Source organism: Neofelis nebulosa, chromosome 7, assembly GCF_028018385.1.
Source record: "Neofelis nebulosa isolate mNeoNeb1 chromosome 7, mNeoNeb1.pri, whole genome shotgun sequence".
Classification (NCBI taxonomy): Eukaryota; Metazoa; Chordata; class Mammalia; order Carnivora; family Felidae; genus Neofelis; species Neofelis nebulosa.
Genome location: NC_080788.1, coordinates 544,253 through 563,430, shown reverse-complemented (window position 1 = coordinate 563,430; position 19,178 = coordinate 544,253). Strand labels below are relative to the sequence as shown.

Sequence of the window (19,178 nt, the reverse complement as noted above, 5' to 3'; positions counted from 1 at the left end):
CCATGGAGTATTACTTGGCAGTCAAAAAGAATGAAATCTTGCTATTTGCAACCACGTGGATGGAACTGGAGGGTATTGTGCTAAGCAAAATTAGTCGGAGAAAGACAAATATATGACTTCACTCATATGAGGACTTTAAGACAGAACAGATGAACATAAGGGAAGGGAAACAAAAATAATATAAAAACAGGGAGTGGGACAAAACAGAAGAGACTCAAATACGGAGAATAAACAGGGTTGCTGGAGGGGTGGTGGGAGGGGGGATGGGCTAAATGGGGAAGGGGCATTAAGGAATCTGCTCCTGAAATCATTGCTGCCCTAGATGCTAACTAATTTGGATGTAAATTTTAAAAAATGAAAAAAAAAAATGAAAAAAAATAAAAATAACCTGCCCTTGCTACCACTCTTAATACAGCAACCCAAGTGAGTGAGTCAACTTTATTAAGATCTGGTGTTCGGGAACCAAGATTGGCACATGATCAGAGATGTTCTCAAGATTCCAATTCAGCGTTCTGTGAAGTTTGCATTACAAAGGCTCATCCCACACAGGCACGGGCTGGAGGTTTGGATACTAGAGCACAAAGGGAGTCTCACAGTGTGCCTCTGTTGCCAGTTTCCACTTGGTGCCAGTCCAGGTTTTAAATTATAAATTAGTGTAGCTCCAGCCTATTTGTTTTGGTTTGATGTGAGTTGTTTGATAATTTTTCAAAATCCCAAACCGTTAGGCTTGTGTTCAGTGTACTTCAAAATTGGAACATGTATTGCAAAAGCAGCTGTATTACGTAATCCCCACAAAATGTGACTGTGTGGTGACGATTGTGGGGTCACTGAGTTTTGAACATTTTTAACAACCTGCAATATACTGTAAAGAAAGTTTCATAAACGGCTATTATGTGTGACAGGACATCTTATGATACAAAATCGTGGCTGCAATCTCAGCCTACAGATTGTTCATTCTGTTCCTTCCAAGTTTTGATCACTGAACTCTAAGAGCCACTACGTAAGTGTCCCAGGTGGCCAGGTGGAGACGAAAAACATTGTTCATCCAACATTGACATGACATTTAGTAGACTGGTGGAGATTTTTACATTATGGTATCCAGTACTGGCATTTTGAGGACAAACATGACTTGGCAGCATATATGAAAAGCCTTAGAAATGTTCATTCTCTTAGACCCAGTGATAGGACCGAGCAGGGTATTTTAAGGACATAAATGGAAATGCACAAAAGATTTATGTATGAGGATTTATTAAAGACAAAGATGCTCATTTAAAATGAAAGGCGGGGGCACCTGCCTGGCTCAGTCCCTAGAGCATGCAACTTTTGATCCTGGGGTTGTGAGTTCAAGCCCCCAAATGAAAGGGCAAATGACAAAATAACAGTGTTTCTAAAGAAGACACTGTGGGTGGAAAGGAGGCCATTGTGGAGCTAGTAGCCCTGACTCTAAATCTGTCCCCATTTTCTGGCGGTTCAGTCTTCATCCCCATCCCTCATCCCACACGGGGTGGGGGCGGGGTGCTGTACCCGCACAGGGCAGCGGTGCATTACCTGCACGGGGGATGCTGTAGGCGCACAGAGGAGAGGTGCTGTACCCAAAGTGGGGGTGCAGTACCTACACGGGGGAGGGGGGATGATGCTGTACCCGCACGGGGAGGGGTGCGGTACCCGCAGGGAGCAAGAGGGGGCATAGAACCACGGAGGCCGCGCCGCAGGCCAGAGCTCTGACCCACCGAGAAGTCCCGCCTGGCGCCCCCGACCACCGGGATCCCCACTCCGCGGGCACACGGCGGTTTCTTGCAGGGGATTCAGGCCCGACCTGGGCCCAGCCGCGGGAAGCCGGGGACCGCCCTCTCGCCCCCTCCATCTGCTGCTCGGCCCGCCGGCCTGGGAGCGAGTGCAAGTTGGAGCCGCGGCCCGAGTCCAGCCGGAGGTGAGGTCGGCGCGCGGCGGAGGGGCGCGTGGGCCCGCGGCACTAGGGAGGTAACTTCGGGCCGCGCGGGAACGGACTCCGGCGGCAGCTGGACGGAGGCCGAGGCGAGGGAAAGCAGATTACCCCGAAGTCTGGTGGAAACGGCGCTCTGAGCCGCGGAGGGACTCGACCCAACCGCGAGGTGCTCTTCCGGGGCAGAAAGGGGGCGGGGCGGAATCCACAAAAGCCAATCAGAAACAAGAGATGCCGTTCTGTGAGAGGTAGACGGATTCTGAGTGGGGTCACCACCGAAGGAAGGCGGGACAGAGCTGCGGAGAGCCAATCCAGAAGCCGAATCTCGCGGGCCGGGGCGGTGCGGACGGCGGCCGAGCCTCGCCCCCCAGCACTCTCCGCTGACTGGCGGAGGGGGATCGCGAGGGGCCAATCAGAAGCCGGATCTCGCGGGCCGGGGCGTGGCGGACCCGCCCCCCAGCACTGTGTAGTGACTGGCGGAGGGGGATGGCGAGGCGCCAATCAGAAGTTGGGGCTTGCAGGCTCGCGCTGGCCGGGGCCGCCTCCGGACTGCTGGGTGCGGGTCAGCTGTGTCCTCTCGGGACCCGGGGTCGCTGCGGGTGAGCCGACCGGGGAGAGCAGGGGTCTGGGCCGAGGCACCGGCCTGGGGGTGCACTGGGGGCTCCGGGGGCCCCCTGGCGGAGGGGCGGGGTCCGGGGCTGCAGCCCCTTCCTCCTCGTCCCCTCCGCGTCCTCGGCGCCCCCCCACCAGTCCCCTGCCGCAGCGGGAAGACCACCGGAATCCCTGGCGGCGCGCTGTGGGGCTGGGCTGGGAGCTGGGGTGCAGACCTGCACGGGGCCTGGCGCGAGGACAGCGCAGAAGGAATCGGAGGGGGTGTGTGCAGGGCGCGCTGGGGTAACGTCTGGAGAGGAGGGAAAATGCAGAATAACTCCCCTGTTTCGTCCGGAATTTCAAAATCTCATGTAGTTTTAAGGCTCAAATGCAGTGTGGTAGGATATATTGGTTCCCAGAGGTTTCAGGTGCAAAGATTAAGTTTCGAAACCCCATTCAGGAGTTTTTACAACATCTTTAGTGAACAAAATCTGAAAGCAAATATTCTGGTCAGAAAGTAAACATGAGAAGTGATTAGCAAGACCGTAGGAACTGTAACAGGTGGTGGAAACTGAGCAGCTGGGGCAGGCTTGGAGGTGGGAGAAATCAGTGCGGGAAAGAGGGTCGAGGAAGGCGGGGACGCGGAGGGGAATGGCATGTTAGACGAATATTCCTGTTATCGCTGGAGTCATCAGGCAACAGTGTTGGGCTGAGGCAGGAAGGGGTCACATCCTGTGTGTGCCTCCCTGAATCTTACCTCGCTGTCCTCACTGCGGTGGGCTGGGCTTTGGGTTTCATAGATCTGAAGTGATTGCACACTAACAGGCGTACGGTGATTTGGGGACTCTGAGAAAGCTCTAAGACGCCCCTTCAACCCTCTTCCTAGCCAGTTTCTCACACAGGCTTTTTTTTTTTTTTTTAATGTAAATTTACATTTGGTGAGATTCACAGATCTTACGCTCACTTAAGTTTTAAGCTAAGTTTTGACAAATGTATACACCCATGTAACCAAAGCACAGTAAAAATATAGACATTTTCCTCCAGAAAGTTTTCTCCTGCCACCTCCCTGCCAGAAGCAACAGCTTCTTATTTCTATCAATAAGAGCTAACTGTTCATGAGATTCTTTTTATGTGACACTACATCCCTTGAACAAGTCAGAATCGTGCCCTAAAATGCAACCTACCCCAATATGTTATTAATTATTTACAACTTAGTACGAAGGGAGGATTGAAATAAAACTATTTTATAAAAAGAGGGGAATGAGGATACAAGGACCCTAACTACTTGGCCCTTGAAGTGTGTTCAGAAGCCCCACATCGCTGTATCTGTGTCACTAGATGCTTTGGGGATGCCGGGCGTGTGAGCAGAGGGCCGTGTCACCAAGGAGAAGAAAACACTCTCCCCCATCCTGTCTGCCCAAGTCATACTCAGTAGCTCAGTTCAGATCCCTATTGTCAAGAATATCTTCCTCAGGCTGTATCAGTTCTCTCTCCTCCGAATCTCTATCATATATTAATTTCATACACCATTTTAGAGACTCAGTTGTAACTTCATTTTACGTAACTGCCCATAATTTTTTTTAGAATTTAAAGGATTTTTTTTTTATTTTTTAAAAATGTTTATTGATTTTTGAGAGAGAGAGAGAGAGAGAGAGAGAGAGAGAGACAGAGCATGAACGGGAGAAGGGCAGAGAGAGAGGGAGACACAGAATCTGAAGCAGGCTCCAGGCTCTGAGCTGTCAGCACAGAGCACGATGTGGGGCTCGAACCCACAAACTATATCATGACCTGAGCCAAAGCCGGCTACTTAACCGACTGAGCCACCTAGGCATCCCAGGATTTTTTTTTTTTTTAAGTTTTATTTATTTATTTTGAGAGAGACAGAGACATTGAGAGTTGGGGAGGGGCAGAGAGAGAGGGAAGGAGGGAGAATCCCAACCAGGTCCAAACTGTCAGCACAGTGCTTGATGTGGGGCTCAAACTCATGAAACGTAAGATCATGACCTGAGCCAGAATCAGGATTGGACAGTCAACCGACAGCCACCCAGGTGCCCCAAGATTTTATTTTATTTTTTAAGTAAAAAATATTTTTTTAATGTTTATTTATTTTTGAGAGAGACAGAGTGCAAGCAGGGGAGGGGCAGAGAGAGGGAAACACAGAATCCAAAGCAGGCACCTGGGTCTGAACTGTCAGCACAGAGCCCGAAGCGGGGCTGGAACCCAACAGACCGTGAGATCGTGACCTGAGCCGAAGTCTGACGCTTAACAGACTGAGCCACCCAGGCGCCCCCACTCTAGATTTTATTTTTAAGTGATCTCTACTCACCTCCCCCCTCAATGTGGGGCTCAAACCTATAACCCCGAGATCAAGAGTCACACGCGCCACTGACAGAGCCAGCCGGGTGGCCCACGTAACATTTTTATTTCAAGCCCTTATTCCTCTTAGCCGTAGAAAATGTATTCTTTATGAGTTAAGGTAAATGGAGTCATTCAGTGTTAATTCAGACACGTCAGGTTTGTACTTAACCCAGGGTTTCTTTGGCACCCTCCGTTTATTACTTACTGCCTTATAACCTGCTCTTTTGAATAGCTCTTAAGTTTTTTATTGTTCAGATATTTGTAAGCCAGAGTTAACTTTTCTGGGGTTACAGAGCCCGCTAGGCGCGCTTTCACATCGCCACCTGTGCCTCCCATGATGCTCTGCGCGCCAGCCCACACTTGCGTACCGGGAGCATGCGTGGTAAGCTGGAGGGTGAGCCTTAGAATTCAAAGTGGGGCTAGGAGAGTAAGACCACCGTGTTTCAGTTTATATTTTAGCCCCAAACTGATGGTAACATAGTCAAAGGGACAAAACCCTGGCTTAGGAGTGTCAAGAGCCGAGTCCTTACTGTTACATCGTATGTCACTTTGGGTGAGGCCTCTCACCTCCCAGGACCCAAATCTCCCCATAAATAAAGTGGGGGAGCAGAGCAGGAATTGGATGAGGTGATACCAGGCGCTTTCCTCATCTGTATTCTGTCCCTGGAAACATACCTTCTGTTTGCAAGGTGAGTTTAAAAGTAATTTGTGGTGCAAGGAAATTTATTCACCTGCCAAAACACCCACTTCTTTATCTCATTTGCTGATGTGATTTTTTAACTTTATGAGTGAAAATTAATAATAAGAACTATATTGAAGCACCTGGGTGACTCAGTCGGTTAAGCATCCGACTTTGGCTCAGGTCATGATCTCACGGTTTGTGGGTTCAAGCCCCGCGTCGGGCTCTGTGCTGACAGCTCGGAGCCTGGAGCCTGCTTCGGATTCTGTGTCTTCCTATCTCTCTGCCCCTCCCCTGCTCACACTCTGTTTCTCTCTCTCTCTCAAAAATAAATAAACATCAAAATAAAATTTTTTAAATAATAAGAACTATAGAATCAATATTGAGCAACATTATTGGTCTGTCTTAAGAAACATCACTTCATTAAATATATTCATTATATGTCTCTTTCTAGTTTTTTTTGTTTTCTCTAGACATAATGTCACGTGGAGATGATCTTCAGTCACAGGCTCTCACCAAGCCCGCTTTCAGTGAAACCCAAGCCTCTGCATTAGTGGAATCGGTATTTGGGTTAAAAGTTTCCAAGATCCAGCCACTTCCTAGCTACGATGACCAAAACTTTCACGTATGCGTTTCAAGAACCAAAGACACTACAGATGGCCCGACTGAGTATGTCCTCAAAATAAGCAACACTGAGTCGAGCAAAACTCCAGAGCTGATTGAAGTTCAGAGTCACATCATCATGTTTCTGAGAGCCGCTGGGTTCCCAACAGCCTCTGTGTGTCGCACTAAAGGAGACAACCTAACCTCTCTTGTGTCCATAGGTAAAAAATTACCACGTCACTCGTCATCGCCTGTGCATGTACATTACTGCATTTTGGCTACAGGTGGGAATATCAAGAACAGGTTTATAGCTCCCAGTGTGGATGTGGTTATTTGTTCAGTGGCTGGGGGAGGCCACAGCATCACCCAAGTGCAGATCAGGAGCTCTGATTCCGGAGTGGTTAGAGCTGGGATCTGGTGTAACGCCTCCCCTTAGGAAGGACTTGATGGATGAGGCACTAAGGACACGTGGAGTTAGGGGAAATTTTTTTTAACAGAAAAATAATGAAAGATTTTTATTCATCAGACCAGCTGTGTATCTTGGTGCTGTGGTGTGGAAGAAAGAACACAGGACTAGAAATCAGGGATTTTAGATCCCAGCTCTGTCATTTCTGTTTATGTAACCTGGGACCCACTGCTTGATATTCCTACGACTGGAGTCCTCGTCTGTGAGACTCTGGCCCATTTCCCTCTAATTTTGCCAAAATTCTAAGCTGAACCTGTAGAGTTCTCTAAGCAGCAGCCTGAAATCAGCTCAGCCCTGGAATTTGTTAAAGGTTAAATCTTGACCATTATTTCCCTCTTATACGATCACCCATTCTGTCATAATCTGCATGGCTCCAAACAAGTGAGGCCCCATCCAAGCCCCGACACACAGGCTTTCCCCCCCGTTTGCCCCTGAAGAAGCCTCTGAAACTGTCATTTCTCTATATCACACTTTCCTCAATTATAAACTTATGAAAACATGTTTTAGGTCCATTTGCCAGACCAGGCAATTTATGTTTAGTGCTAAGGCCGGCAAAGCTGGGGCTGGAGCACTGCTGGTGTGTAAGTGCCTGGTTCCGGGGCTGTGAGGTTTGTTTGTTCTGTTTGCACCGATCTGCTCAGTCCTGCTTCATAAAATCCTGCTGGCTGGTTTTAGGTTAGCTCATGCATTTCTCTTCTTCTGTGATTTCTGTTATTCTCTATGATAATAATTACAAAGCCAGAAAGTCCATTTTCTGGAGAATAGTTGACAGGATATAACCTTCCATCCCTCTAGATAGTGGCTCCGAAATCGCAAGCTACTTGGTGAGGCTGCTGACTTACCTCCCAGGAAGGCCTATAGCTGAGATTCCCATCAGCCCCCAGCTACTGTATGAAATTGGAAGGCTAGCTGGCAAATTGGATAAGACACTGGAGGTAAGATTTGGGGTTTTATCTTATTTATAAGAATTTTTTGTTTAGTTTTGATTTTTTTTTTTTTTTTTTTTAAGATAGAGAGCACAAGTGAGGGAGGGGCAGAGAGAGAGAGAGGGAGACACAGAATCTGAAGCAGGGTCCAGGCTCTGAGCTGTTAGCACAGGGCCTGACACAGGACTCAAACTCATGAACTGTGAGATCATGACCTGAGCCAAAGTCAGATGCTTAACCAACTGAGCCACCCAGGCGCCCCTAGTTTTGATTTATTTTACTTAAAAGATAGACCCAGTGTCAGACTCCCTTTTTATGTGTGGTGCCTCCTAAGGTTTGTGATGAAGGAAATAGGGTCTTAGATGCATGAATTTTATGACAGTAAGGCTCCTTTCTGCCCAGGTCTGTGAAATCTCCCCTGACCTTTTCTCTTCCCGTGCTGTGCATAATTGACCACTTCCTTCTCTTGCTACTTCTGAACTTGGACATCCTTCTATCACTGTACTTATTGGCTATGTTCCAGTCAGCTAGTGCTGTGTAACAAGTCATCCCCAAACTTACTGGCTTGAAAGAATAATGACTTATTTGTCATGTTTCCATGGGTTGACTGAGTGGATCTCCTGCTCTACGTGGTATTGATTGGGGTCACTCATGCAGCTGTACCCAGCTGGGAGCTCAGTCCTCCATGGGGCCTCTGCTTGTCACATGGTGTCTCATCCTTCAGGATGGCTGAGCGTCTTTACAACATGGCTGCTGGTTTCCGAGAGAGTGCTCCGAGGGGACAAATCCCAGTTCACAGACAGTTATTGAGCCTGTTATTGAGTTATTGAGACAGTTTGAATCACGCTAGCTAGTGCCCCATTGGCCAAAGCAAGTGACGTGTCTAATCCCAAAGTCAACTGGGAGAAGCTACATAGGGTGTGAATAAAGGAAGCATGATTCATAGGGGACATCAGAACAACAGTCTACCACATATGGTATCGTAATTATTGCATATTTGCACTTCCTGTTACATATGGTTCATGGGAAGCAGTGAGCTTCTCTTTTTATTATTATTGTTAGAGAGAGAGAGAGAGCACAGGTGAGCAGGGGGTGGGGCAGAGAGAGAGAGAGAAGAAGAGAGAGAGAATCCCAAGCAGGGTCCATGCTTAGTATGCAGCCCAACGCAGGGCTCTATCCTATGACGCTGGGATCATGACCTGAGCTGAAATCAGTCAGACACTCAACCGACTGAGCCACGCAGACGCCCCAGAAGCAGTGAGCTTCTTAAGAGATGGTTTATGCTTTAATTGTTTTTTTTTTTAATTTTTTTTAATGTTTATTTATTTTTGAGGTAGGGGGTGGGCAGAGAGACAGGGAGACACAGAATCCAAAGCAGGCTCCAGGCTCTGAGCTGTCAGCCCAGAGCCCGACGTGGGGCTCGAACCCAGAACCACGGGATCATGACCTGAGCCGAAGTCGGACACTCAACCGACTGAACCACCAGGGTGCCTCTGTTTTATGCCTTAGTCATCTTTTTCCCTTGCTGTCTAACAGTGTGAAACACATAGCAGGTATTCAAGGAGGACTGGATTAAAAAAAAAAGAAGCAATTTATGAGCTGGTTCTTTAAAGTTAGGAACCCATCAGTCAGAGAAGAAGGAGGGAGGGCTTTCTAGCTAGAGGAAAGAGCATGCGAACAGCCATGCCGGTACAATGATCATGTTCCAGAACTTCTGGTAATTCGTTATGCTTGGAATACAGGGGTTAAGCCTGAGGGAGACAGAAGATAAAGTTGGAAACATCCCGTGGTCAGATTATAAGATACATCAGCATATACGATACTGAGGAGCTTAGGGACTTTGGAGGGTTTTTAAACAGGCAAAGAATTCTAGTTTATAGCACTCTGTGGATCAGTGTGGTGGATGGATTGGCAGAAGGCCAGAATGGAGGCAGGCAGTGCATCTAGGAAGCTAATGAATAATCAGATAAACGCGGATTGAGAGCTTGAAGGTCTCCTCAAGCTTGAAGGAAAGGTTCAAGATATATTTTGGAGACAGAGCCAAGTTGGTGATTGATTTAATGTGAAGCCTGTGGGAGAGGGAGGGGCTGAGCGAGACGTGGGTTTGCACCTGTGTCTGCTGGGTCACAGCCCCGCGCACAACTAGGCAGCATTCTCCCCTGACATCAGTCACGAGGTGGCCTTTGTAGCCCGGAGCAGAGGACAGGAGGGATGAAGAGGGGGAGAACTAGGAGAACTATCAGAGATGGGGGCTGGTGGGTGCTGAGATCTGTGCCGGCAAAGGCTTCTTGCCGTAGACGAAGCAGAGCAGCCTCCACTGAGCTCACATTGTGCCCCTCTTGTGGCTACTGTGGTCAGCCTGCCCGAGTCACTCCTTGCTTCTGCCCACAGTTTCTTTCCATCCGGCTGGTGCTTTAGCGAGAAGAGTAAGGTGGAGACTTAGCAGGAGCTAAGAGATGGGACGGGGCTGGGAACACCCCAACAATAAGACTTAGGGGATTTTTATGCCCTCTGTCCCAGAGACTTGATATTTACAATCTCCTGAGACTGAGTGGAAAAAATTCTTGGCTGCTTTATGCCCACAGCCTCTATATTACAAGTCCTTCTTGCAAGCAGTGTGTACGTGGGTCTTGCTATTTTATCCAGTCTAACCATCTGTGCCCTTCAGTCGGGATGTTTACATTTAATGCAGTAGTGATGAAACCCTCAGGAGCTCGGCGTGGTGCACCGAGGAGCCAGGAGAGAAAGCCCAGAGAAGTCGGGCGCATTGGCTGCAACATTCATGTTCAACAAACCTTTGCTGAGCACCCGCTACGTGTGAGGTCTTGATTTGTTTCGCGTCTTAGTTTATCGGAGACGATTGGGAGGCTGGTGTTGATACTCTCTCTGAGTTCACCGTCAAGGAAGCAGATCCGAGATATTAAGTGGCAGAGCCTGTTGAAACCCAGCCGTGTGTGACTGACTCCTGGCCTGGATTCCGGGTGGTCTCCCACTTCTCCTGCCGGAGCCGAGAGGGTCTCCTGTGGGCTGCATGGCTAACAGTGCCACCGTTTCAGGAGCCGACTCAGAGCCTTCCCGAGTGGACCGTTGCTCCATTGGAAGCCCAGCAAGAGTGTTATATTTTACTTTCTTTAAAAATGGAAGTTAGAGGGCCGCCTGAGGGGCTCAGTCAGTTGGGCGTCCAACTCTTGGTTTCGGCTCAGGTCATGGTCTCATGGCTCGTGGATTCGAGCCCCACGTCAGGTTCTAAGCTGACAGCACAGAGCCTGCTTGGGATTCTCTCTCTCTCCTCTTTCCCTCTGCCCTTCCCATGCTTGCGCTTCTCTCTCTCTCTCTCTCTCTCTCTCTCTCTCTCAAAATAAATAAACTTAAAAAAATGAAAGTAAGAAATATGCATGGTTGAAATTTCCGGCAGTACTGAAAGGCATAAAAGGAACATTTGTTTCTCTTTCTTATCATCTCCATTCTTAGTTCCAGTTCTACCCCCCAGAAGGCACAGCTTCTGCAGCGATTCAGTGCTGACCATGCAGCGCGTGATCTGCAGTGGCACTTAACACACCAGTGGTCAGGAATTCAAAACCCTGTCATGTGAGGACTCACGGAAGGAGCCAGAAAGGTTGACTCTGCAGAAGAGAAGGCTCTGAGGGGGAGGAGCCCTGTCCGGGAGTACATGGAAGACAGTCATGTGGGAGAAGCACTGACCGTGTTCCAGACGGCCCAGCGAGACCCCACGGCAGGGACACTATTGCTGAGACAGTTTAGCTCAGCAGAAGGAAGAGGGCAGAACCGCTCAAGGGTAAAAAGTACCTCCTGTGCGAGGTATTGAAACCGAGGCTACTTCAAGGACGTGGTGGCGAAAGCGGGGACATCAGGGGAAGGATTTGGAACCCCAGGGCTCAAGAGTGGATGTTAGAATGAATTTAGAGGGACATTTTTAGAGAAATAGAATAGAATGGAGAAACACCAGAATATCTCACACATAGTAGTCTATGTATTGTTTATGGACTTTTTTTCCCCTCTCTATGTGTTGGCAGTATCCTGGGTTGTCATGTAAAGTGTATTTCTCACAGGAGAAACACTATTCCACCGGTGATCCCCCCACTCTGGGACAGGTCAGCCCTCCCTCAGCCCCCCACTAGTAACTCATTATCCTGCTCCAAACCTCAGTTTCCCCTTTTGTGCAACGATGGTCAAAGCCATTTCAAACCTCAGATAGAGTGGTCAAAATCTAAAGGCCCTGGCAGTTCTAGAATTTTCTATTGTAAGAATGCTCATTTATTCGGCAAATACTGCTTGAGCAGTGTCTTTTGTGCACCAGGCACCGTTCCAGGCATGGGGACCAAGCACAAAACTCCTCTCTGTGGAGCTTACGTTCTAGGGAGGACAGGCAGGCGCGAGGGTGGAGTATGGTGGATGTTAGCAATATGTGCCACACCTTAAGAAGAAAAACCAAGGGGCGCCCGGGTGGCTCGGTCGGTTGAGCGTCCGACTTCGGCTCAGGTCATGATCTCACGGTCCGTGAGTTCGAGCCCCGCGTCGGGCTCTGTGCGGACAGCTCAGAGCCTGGAGCCCGTTTCGGATTCTGTGTCTCCCTCTCTCTCTGCCCCTCCCCTGTTCATGCTCTGTCTCTCTCTGTCTCAAAAATAAATAAACGTTAAAATTTAAAAAAAAAGAAGAAGAAGAAGAAGAAGAAGAAGAAGAAGAAGAAGAAGAAGAAGAAGAAAAAACAAGCAGAGAAGAGGGATCTGAAGCATCGGAGAGAGGGCTGACATTTTAGATGGAGTGGTCAGGGTGCCTTCCACAGAAGGTGGTTTTTGAGTAAGGAGCTGGTAGCAATGAAGACCCTGGACCAACGGAGGTCTGGGCAAGAGTATCCCACGAGGAGGGAACAGCACACGCAGAGGCCGCGAGGTGGAGCCGTGCTTGGCGTGTTCTCCAACCGCAGGGAGGCCAGGGTGGTTGGAGGACAGTCAGCAAAAGCAGCAGAAGGTGAAGTCAGAGAGGTGATGAGGGGCCAGCAGGTCATGTGGGGAGAATAGGGTTCTCTGTAACCACCTCTGGCCCTGCCGTAGGCTGTGGCTAATCCCTGACACACCATCATGGGCGCGAAGCGAGATGGGCACGTGCCCTCAGAGCTACAAGGTCCTGTGCAAATATGCAGTCATTGTTTTGTGGGGGGATTAAATGGGGCGAGTTGGTGAGTGTGGCACCCCTCCCGTGTGCTGCTGGGACCAGCACTGGGCAGGGGGTGGGTTGTGGAGCTCGAGGTAGCGGTCGCTCCGACTGTCCAGACTCTAAAGAGTTTCTTGCCTTTGATTTAGAAATTCCATCACCCAAAGTTAAGTTGCCTTCGTCGAGAAAACTTCATTTGGAATCTGAAAAACGTTCCTCTTCTGGAGAAGTACCTGTATGCCTTGGGCCAGAGCCGAAACCGAGAGATCGTCACACAGGTCATTCAGCTGTTCAAGGGCGAGGTCCTGACCAAGTTAGGTGATTTTCGAGAATGTGAGTATTCCTCTGATCAAATAAGTATTTTTTTTTTTTGCTATTTATATTATTTATCTTTAAAGTTTATTTTTTTAATTATTTTTTTTAATGTTTATTCATTTTTGAGAGAGAGGGAGACAGTATGAGCAGGGGAGGGGCAGAGAGAGAGGGAGACAGAGCATGAGCAGGGGAGGGGGAGGGGCAGAGAGAGAGGGAGACACAGAATCTGAAGCAGGCTTTAGGCTCTGAGTTGTCAGCACAGAGCCCGACGCGGGGCTCAAACCCACGAACTGCGAGATCAGGACCTGAGCCGAAGTCTGATGCTTAACCGACGAGCCACCCAGGTGCCCCTGCAACCTGCGTTTCTTATTCAGTGTTGTCTCTGGATTGATCCACTTGACACCTGTAGTTCCAGTTCATTTAGTTCACCGTTGTTAACTGCTGAATAGTATTCCAGAGTATGTACATACCACCATTTATTTCAATGTACTGTAATTTTTACTTAGTTATTTTTGAGGGAGGGTGAGTGTGAGCAGGGGAGGGGCCGAGCGAGAGGAGAGAGGCTCGACACTGTCAGCTCAGAGCCTGACGCGGGGCTCCATCTCATGAACCGTGAGATCACGGCCTGAACCAAAATCGAGACGCCAAACCAACTGAGCCACCAGGCTCCCCGAACATACTGTAATTTTTTTAGCCTGGTTTGTTCTTTCGTTAATAGAATTTTGTGTGGGTTCCCTTTTTTTTTTTTCCTGCTACATCACGGGGCTCTGGTGAGCACGCTAGTCCATATCTCCTCATAGACACGGAGAACAGTTTCTCTAGGGTGTAACCAGCCTCTTGACTGAGCGTGAAGCCTTAGTCAAAGGACAAGAAAGTAAGGGGCATTTCTAGCAAGCCTAACCTAGGCAGTATGTGTCCCTTGTGGCCTCTGCTTGGGCTGCGTTAACAAAGTACCAGGGGGCGTAGATAACAGAAATTTTTTCCTCACCGTCCTGGAGGCTGGAAATCTGAGGTGCCGTCATGGGCAGTTTCTTTCCTGGCTCACAGCCACCTTTTCTCTGTGTCAAGCATGCTCTGTGGTGTCTCTTCTTATCAGGGCATAAATCCCATCATGAGGGCCCCACCCTCATGACCTCATCTCACCCCTGTCAACCTCCTGAAGACCCCATCTCCAAATACCACCACACTGGGGGGTAGGGCTTCAACATGTGAATTGTTGGAGCGGCGGGGCAGTCACATTTCAATCCACAGCATTTACTTTATGTAAACATAATGCAAGGGGGTGGGGCGCCTGTGTGTCTCAGTCAGTTAAACATCTGACTCTTGATCTCAGCACAGGTCTTGATCTCAGGGTCATGAGTTCAAGCCCCATGATGGGCTCCATGCTGGGCGTGCAGCCTACTTAAAAAAAAAGTCAAACATGCAATGCAAGGTGGTAGCAAGAAAACAGAGTTGATTTGCCCTCAAATCTGTCCCCACAACTCATACTTGTCTCATTTAAATGTACCCACCACTCACTAGTTGGTCTGACCACAACCCTAGGACTTGGCAGCCTTGACTTTGTTCTTTCTCTCACGCCTCACATCCAATCAAATTCTACCAGCTCTAACTTCAAATGTGCCCCATTTTTACCTACTTTACCCCACCTTAACTACTACCACTTGTTCCAAGCTACCCTCATTTCTCATCTGGATTACTGAGCGTGTGACGTCATGGGTCCTGGGGTAGGACTGCTGGGTCATAGGACATGTCTATATGCAGCTTTACGAGATAATGTCAAACTGTTTTCCAAAGTGGTTGTATGTCGACTTTATGCTACTGCCGGCAGAGGATGAAAATTTTCATGGCTCTACACCCTTGGTATCATCAGATGTTTTACTTTTTGCCCATCTGATATGAATGTAATGATTTTTTTTTTTTTTTTAGGTAGGTTCCACGCCCAGTGTGGGGCTTGAACTCACGACCCAAGATCAAGAGTCGCAGGCTCTACGAACTAAGCCACCCAGGCACCCCTGTGATGATTTCCTGTTGGGGTTTTACTATACATTTCCCTATTTATTGGCCGTTTGGGTAAACCCTTTTGTGAAGTGTCTATGCAAGTCTTTTGCCAGTTTTTCTACTGGGATTTTTTTCTCATTGATTTCTGGATACAAATCCTTCAGTGGTTATATGTGTTACAAATATTTTGTCCCATTCTGTTGCCTTTTCACTTTCTTTATGATATATTTTGATGAACAATCCTTAATTTATTGGTTTCAAATACATCAATCTTTTACTCTATGTTTAGTGTTGTGTGTCTTGTGTAGAAAATTTTCTCTACCCTGTGGTCATGAAGATATTCTCCTATATGATCTTACTAAAATGTCATAGCTTTTGCATTTCATAATAGGTCTGTAAATCATCGGGAATTTACATATGGTGTGAATTTTTCCCATGGCTGATATTTTTTTCCACCAACATTTATTAAAAAGCCATCTTTGGGGCGCCTGCGTGGCTTGGTCGGTTAAGTGTCTGACTTCGGCTCAGGTCATGATCTCACGGTCCGTGAGTTCGAGCCCCGTGTCGGGCTCTGTGCGGACAGCTCAGAGCCTGGAGCCTGTTTCAGATTGTGTCTCTCTCTCTCTCTCTCTCTGCCCCTCCCCTGTTCATGCTCTGTCTCAAAAATAAATAAATGTTTTTTTAAAAAAAATCCATCTTTCTGGGGGCACCTGGGTGGCTCAATTGGTTAAGTGTCTGACTTCTGCTCAGGTCATGATGTCATGGTTCATGAGCTTGAGCCCTGCATGGGGTGATCATGAGCCCCATTTTGGGTAAACACGAGCCCTGCCTCAGGTGAGTCCCGCTTCTCTCTCTTTTTCTCTCTGCCCCTCACTCACTTGTACCCTTTCTCTCTCTTTCTCTCAAAAAAAAAGCCATCTTTCCTCTCTTTGTTTTGCAGTACACCTCTGCTATAAACTAAATATTTTGGGGCTCCATTTTATTCCCCTGTTCTATTTGCCTGGGTCTCCTCCCATACCACACTGTGTATCAGCTATGCAAGGCTATGCTGCAGTAACAAATAGCCCCCAAATCATGTGGACTACAAAAACAAAGGTTTAGTTCTAACTCAGGCTGCATTCCTATCATGGGTTGGCTACAGTTCTGTTCTACTATTCTCACTTTGGGATTTAGATGGATGGGATTGTCACCAATTGGACTATTGCTATAGTATGGGGAACAAGAATGTAGGGCACTGTACACTGGCCCTTAAATCTCTGCCCTAAAGTGACATCACTTCTGTTCATATGTCAATGACCAAAAAGTCACATGGCCATACACCGACATCTTGAGGAGCAGGGAAGTGCAACTCAGCACATTCCTGGAAGGAACATGAACTGTGAGATCGTGACCTGAGCCAAAATCAAGAGTCAGATGCTTAACCAACTGAGCCATCCAGGTGCCCCGTCATGAGAAATTTTTTTGGAAATCCTAAGTTAAAATAGACACATCTAGTTCATTCTAGGACTCTTGGTGGCGGCTTCTCCTCCTCCTCCTCGCTTCCCCCCCCCACCTTCTTCTTCTCCAATATTGTTTAATCTCTCCACCCAATGTGGGGCTTCAACTCACAACCCCAAGATCAAGAGTTGCATGCTCTACTGACTGAGCCATCCAGGCACCCCTAGACTCCTCTTATAATAATACAAACATACATATATTGTTTTTAAACATTTCTGGTTTGGGGTGGTTCTGCCTGTCCCTTTATGCTAACAGTCAGAACCAGGTGTTCGCAGTGACTATAACCTCCATCGTCTGGCCTTGTACTGATCAGAAGCAAAGGCAAGTTCAACCACCGAATTTAGCTGCTTTTTTCCTTTTCAGAGGAAATTATTTTATTTCAGGGAAAATAGGATTCAGCTCCGAGAAAGGAGAAGTGGGAAGAATGAACTGGGGGTTAAATACCTGTTTTCACGTGGCTTAATGTTTCTCCTTTCAGGTGTCAATCACGGAGACCTTAATGACCATAACATTTTAGTGGAGGCCGTCAAGTCAGCCCCTGAAGGTGCCACGTATCACGTGTCTGGGATTTTAGACTTCGGTGACATGAGCTACGGCTACTATGTGTTTGAGGTGGCCATCACCATCATGTACATGATGATTGAGAGCAAGAGTCCCCTACACGTGGGAGGCCATGTCCTTGCCGGATTTGAGAGCGTCATCCCACTGACACCTGTGGAGAGGGGCGCCTTGTTCCTCCTCGTGTGCGGTCGCTTTTGTCAGTCGCTCGTCATGGCTGCACACTCTTGCCAGCTACACCCGGAGAACAAAGAATATCTCATGATCACTGCCAAAACTGGATGGAAGCACCTGCAGCAGATGTTCGACATGGGCCAGGAAGCTGTAGAAGAAATCTGGTTTCAAACTGCCAGGTCCTACGACCCTGGGATCGCCATGTGACTAGGCGAAATTTCACATTAGCTTCGATGGTGAAGAACCCAGAAGGACCAAATCTAATTCTGTGAAGGATTTCTCTGCACAGCGAAAAATGAATTGATAGAACTGATCGGTGCACATGAACCCTCCGAGCACTCTCACGACCGCTTTTTAAATCTAAGAAAGTGCCCCCTGAGCAAGCGTGTCTTTCTGTGGGTCTCACTTGCCTCATGTATAAAACACAGAGTGATGTTTTGACTCAGTCAATCTCTCAAGGTGTATGTATTCCAGCCCCAAGATCAATGACTGTTTTACACTTTGAAAGTAACACAAACGGGGGCGCCTGGGTGGCTTGGTCGGTTGAGCGTCCGACTTCGGCTCAGGTCATGATCTCACGGTCCGTGAGTTCGAGCCCCGCGTCAGGCTCTGTGCTGACAGCTCAGAGCCTGGAGCCTGTTTCGGATTCTGTGTCTCCCTCTCTCTCTGACCCTCCCCCGTTCATGCTCTGTCTCTCTCTGTCTCAAAAATAAATAAACGTTAAAAAAAAAAAAAAGAAAAAAGAAAAAAAAAAGAAAGTAACACAAACGTAGACATGTTCACGCACTTTAAATTACCGAGTGTAGCACAGAGGCCTCACTGTCATATCACCAATTCTGCGAAGACTTCTCCTATTGCTCTGTGTCTCTAGAACCCTGTACTGTCTTTTCCATGGCACATCACTCGGTATCACAGATGATGGCTGCGTAGTCATGTGGCCCAAGAGCTATTTGAGGGCAGAGACTGTGAAACAATTTTTTGTCTCCCGTCTTTTTTTCTTTTGCACCCGATACAGTGCTTTCCCATGGTTTCAAAAAAGATTTGCAAAATTCATGTATGCTAAAAGAAAGGTTGGAGGAGATAAGGCAGAGACTAAGATGCCTTAGGAGGAAACACAGATGGTGTTCCTGAGAAAAAGTCTGCATTTGAGAGGACACTTGAAGCTGGAACTCTATAGAGATCGATGCTGGAAGATACTGGACCTGCAAGGAGGTGAGAGGACACGCAGGCAGGGCCATGACTCCCGAGGCACAAACACAACGGTCAGTTTTCGACTGATACTAAGAAAGTCTCTAAGATGTCCCCCAAACCTGTCTCATTTGTGGCTCTTTACATATGAAAATGTGATGTTGGTGGGGCGCCTGGAGGGCTCAGTCAGTTGAGCGTCCGACTTTGGCTCAGGTCATGAGGGTTCGAGCCCCGTGTCGGGCTCTGTGCTGACGCCTGGCGCCCGCTTTGGATTCTGTGTCTCCCTCTTTCTCTCTGCCCCTCCCTGACTCATGCTCTGTCTCACTCTCAAAATTAAAATTAAAAAATTAAAAAAACATTAAAAAAAAAAAAAGAGAAAATGTGATGTTGGTGAACAGTGGTTCACTGTATACTTGATGTTAATACCACTGTTTCCTTCACTGATTTCTCTGCACATCTCCTTCAGTGTGATTTATTAAGTGTCTGTTTACTTATTCTTGTGGGTCTAACCATCCGTTCTCTAAGACGACTCAAGTCTACAACCCTTGCCATGCAAAAACCCCCGTTCAATAGCTGTCCCTTTCAGTCTATACGAATAGCTGTTGCTTCCCTGCCTCTGCAGTCGCCCTATTAGTGTGTAGTTGATAGGGGTTTATCCCCTACCATTCCGGAGATTACAAGGGTTCTAGAAGCTTTGTGCCAGAACCTGGA

The 19,178-nt window shown here is 47.9% G+C and overlaps 1 protein-coding gene across 2 annotated transcripts; it reads left to right on the top strand.

Annotated features, from left to right (window-relative positions):
* Window positions 1-2,407: 2,407 nt before the first annotated feature.
* Window positions 2,408-17,724, top strand: HYKK (hydroxylysine kinase). Of its 2 annotated transcripts, none has more exons than XM_058736285.1 (5): window positions 2,408-2,541; window positions 6,044-6,394; window positions 7,435-7,574; window positions 12,887-13,070; window positions 17,026-17,724. In XM_058736285.1, exons 2-5 carry the CDS (start codon window positions 6,049-6,051, stop codon window positions 17,484-17,486), a joined length of 1,131 nt encoding a protein of 376 aa, XP_058592268.1. In that variant the 5' UTR covers window positions 2,408-2,541; window positions 6,044-6,048; the 3' UTR covers window positions 17,487-17,724. The 2 variants fall into 2 exon arrangements, with proteins under 2 accessions (XP_058592268.1, XP_058592267.1); XM_058736284.1 differs by having other exon boundaries at window positions 6,025-6,394.
* The last annotated feature ends 1,454 nt before the right edge of the window (window positions 17,725-19,178 follow it).

Coding starts and splice junctions, on each gene's coding strand:
- HYKK (XM_058736285.1), top strand. CDS start 6,049: ATGTCACGTGGAGATGATCTTCAGTCACAGGCTCTCACCAAGCCCGCT. Junction 7,575..12,886: donor AATTGGATAAGACACTGGAG/GTAAGATTTGGG, acceptor CCTTTGATTTAG/AAATTCCATCACCCAAAGTT. Junction 13,071..17,025: donor GTTAGGTGATTTTCGAGAAT/GTGAGTATTCCT, acceptor TTCTCCTTTCAG/GTGTCAATCACGGAGACCTT.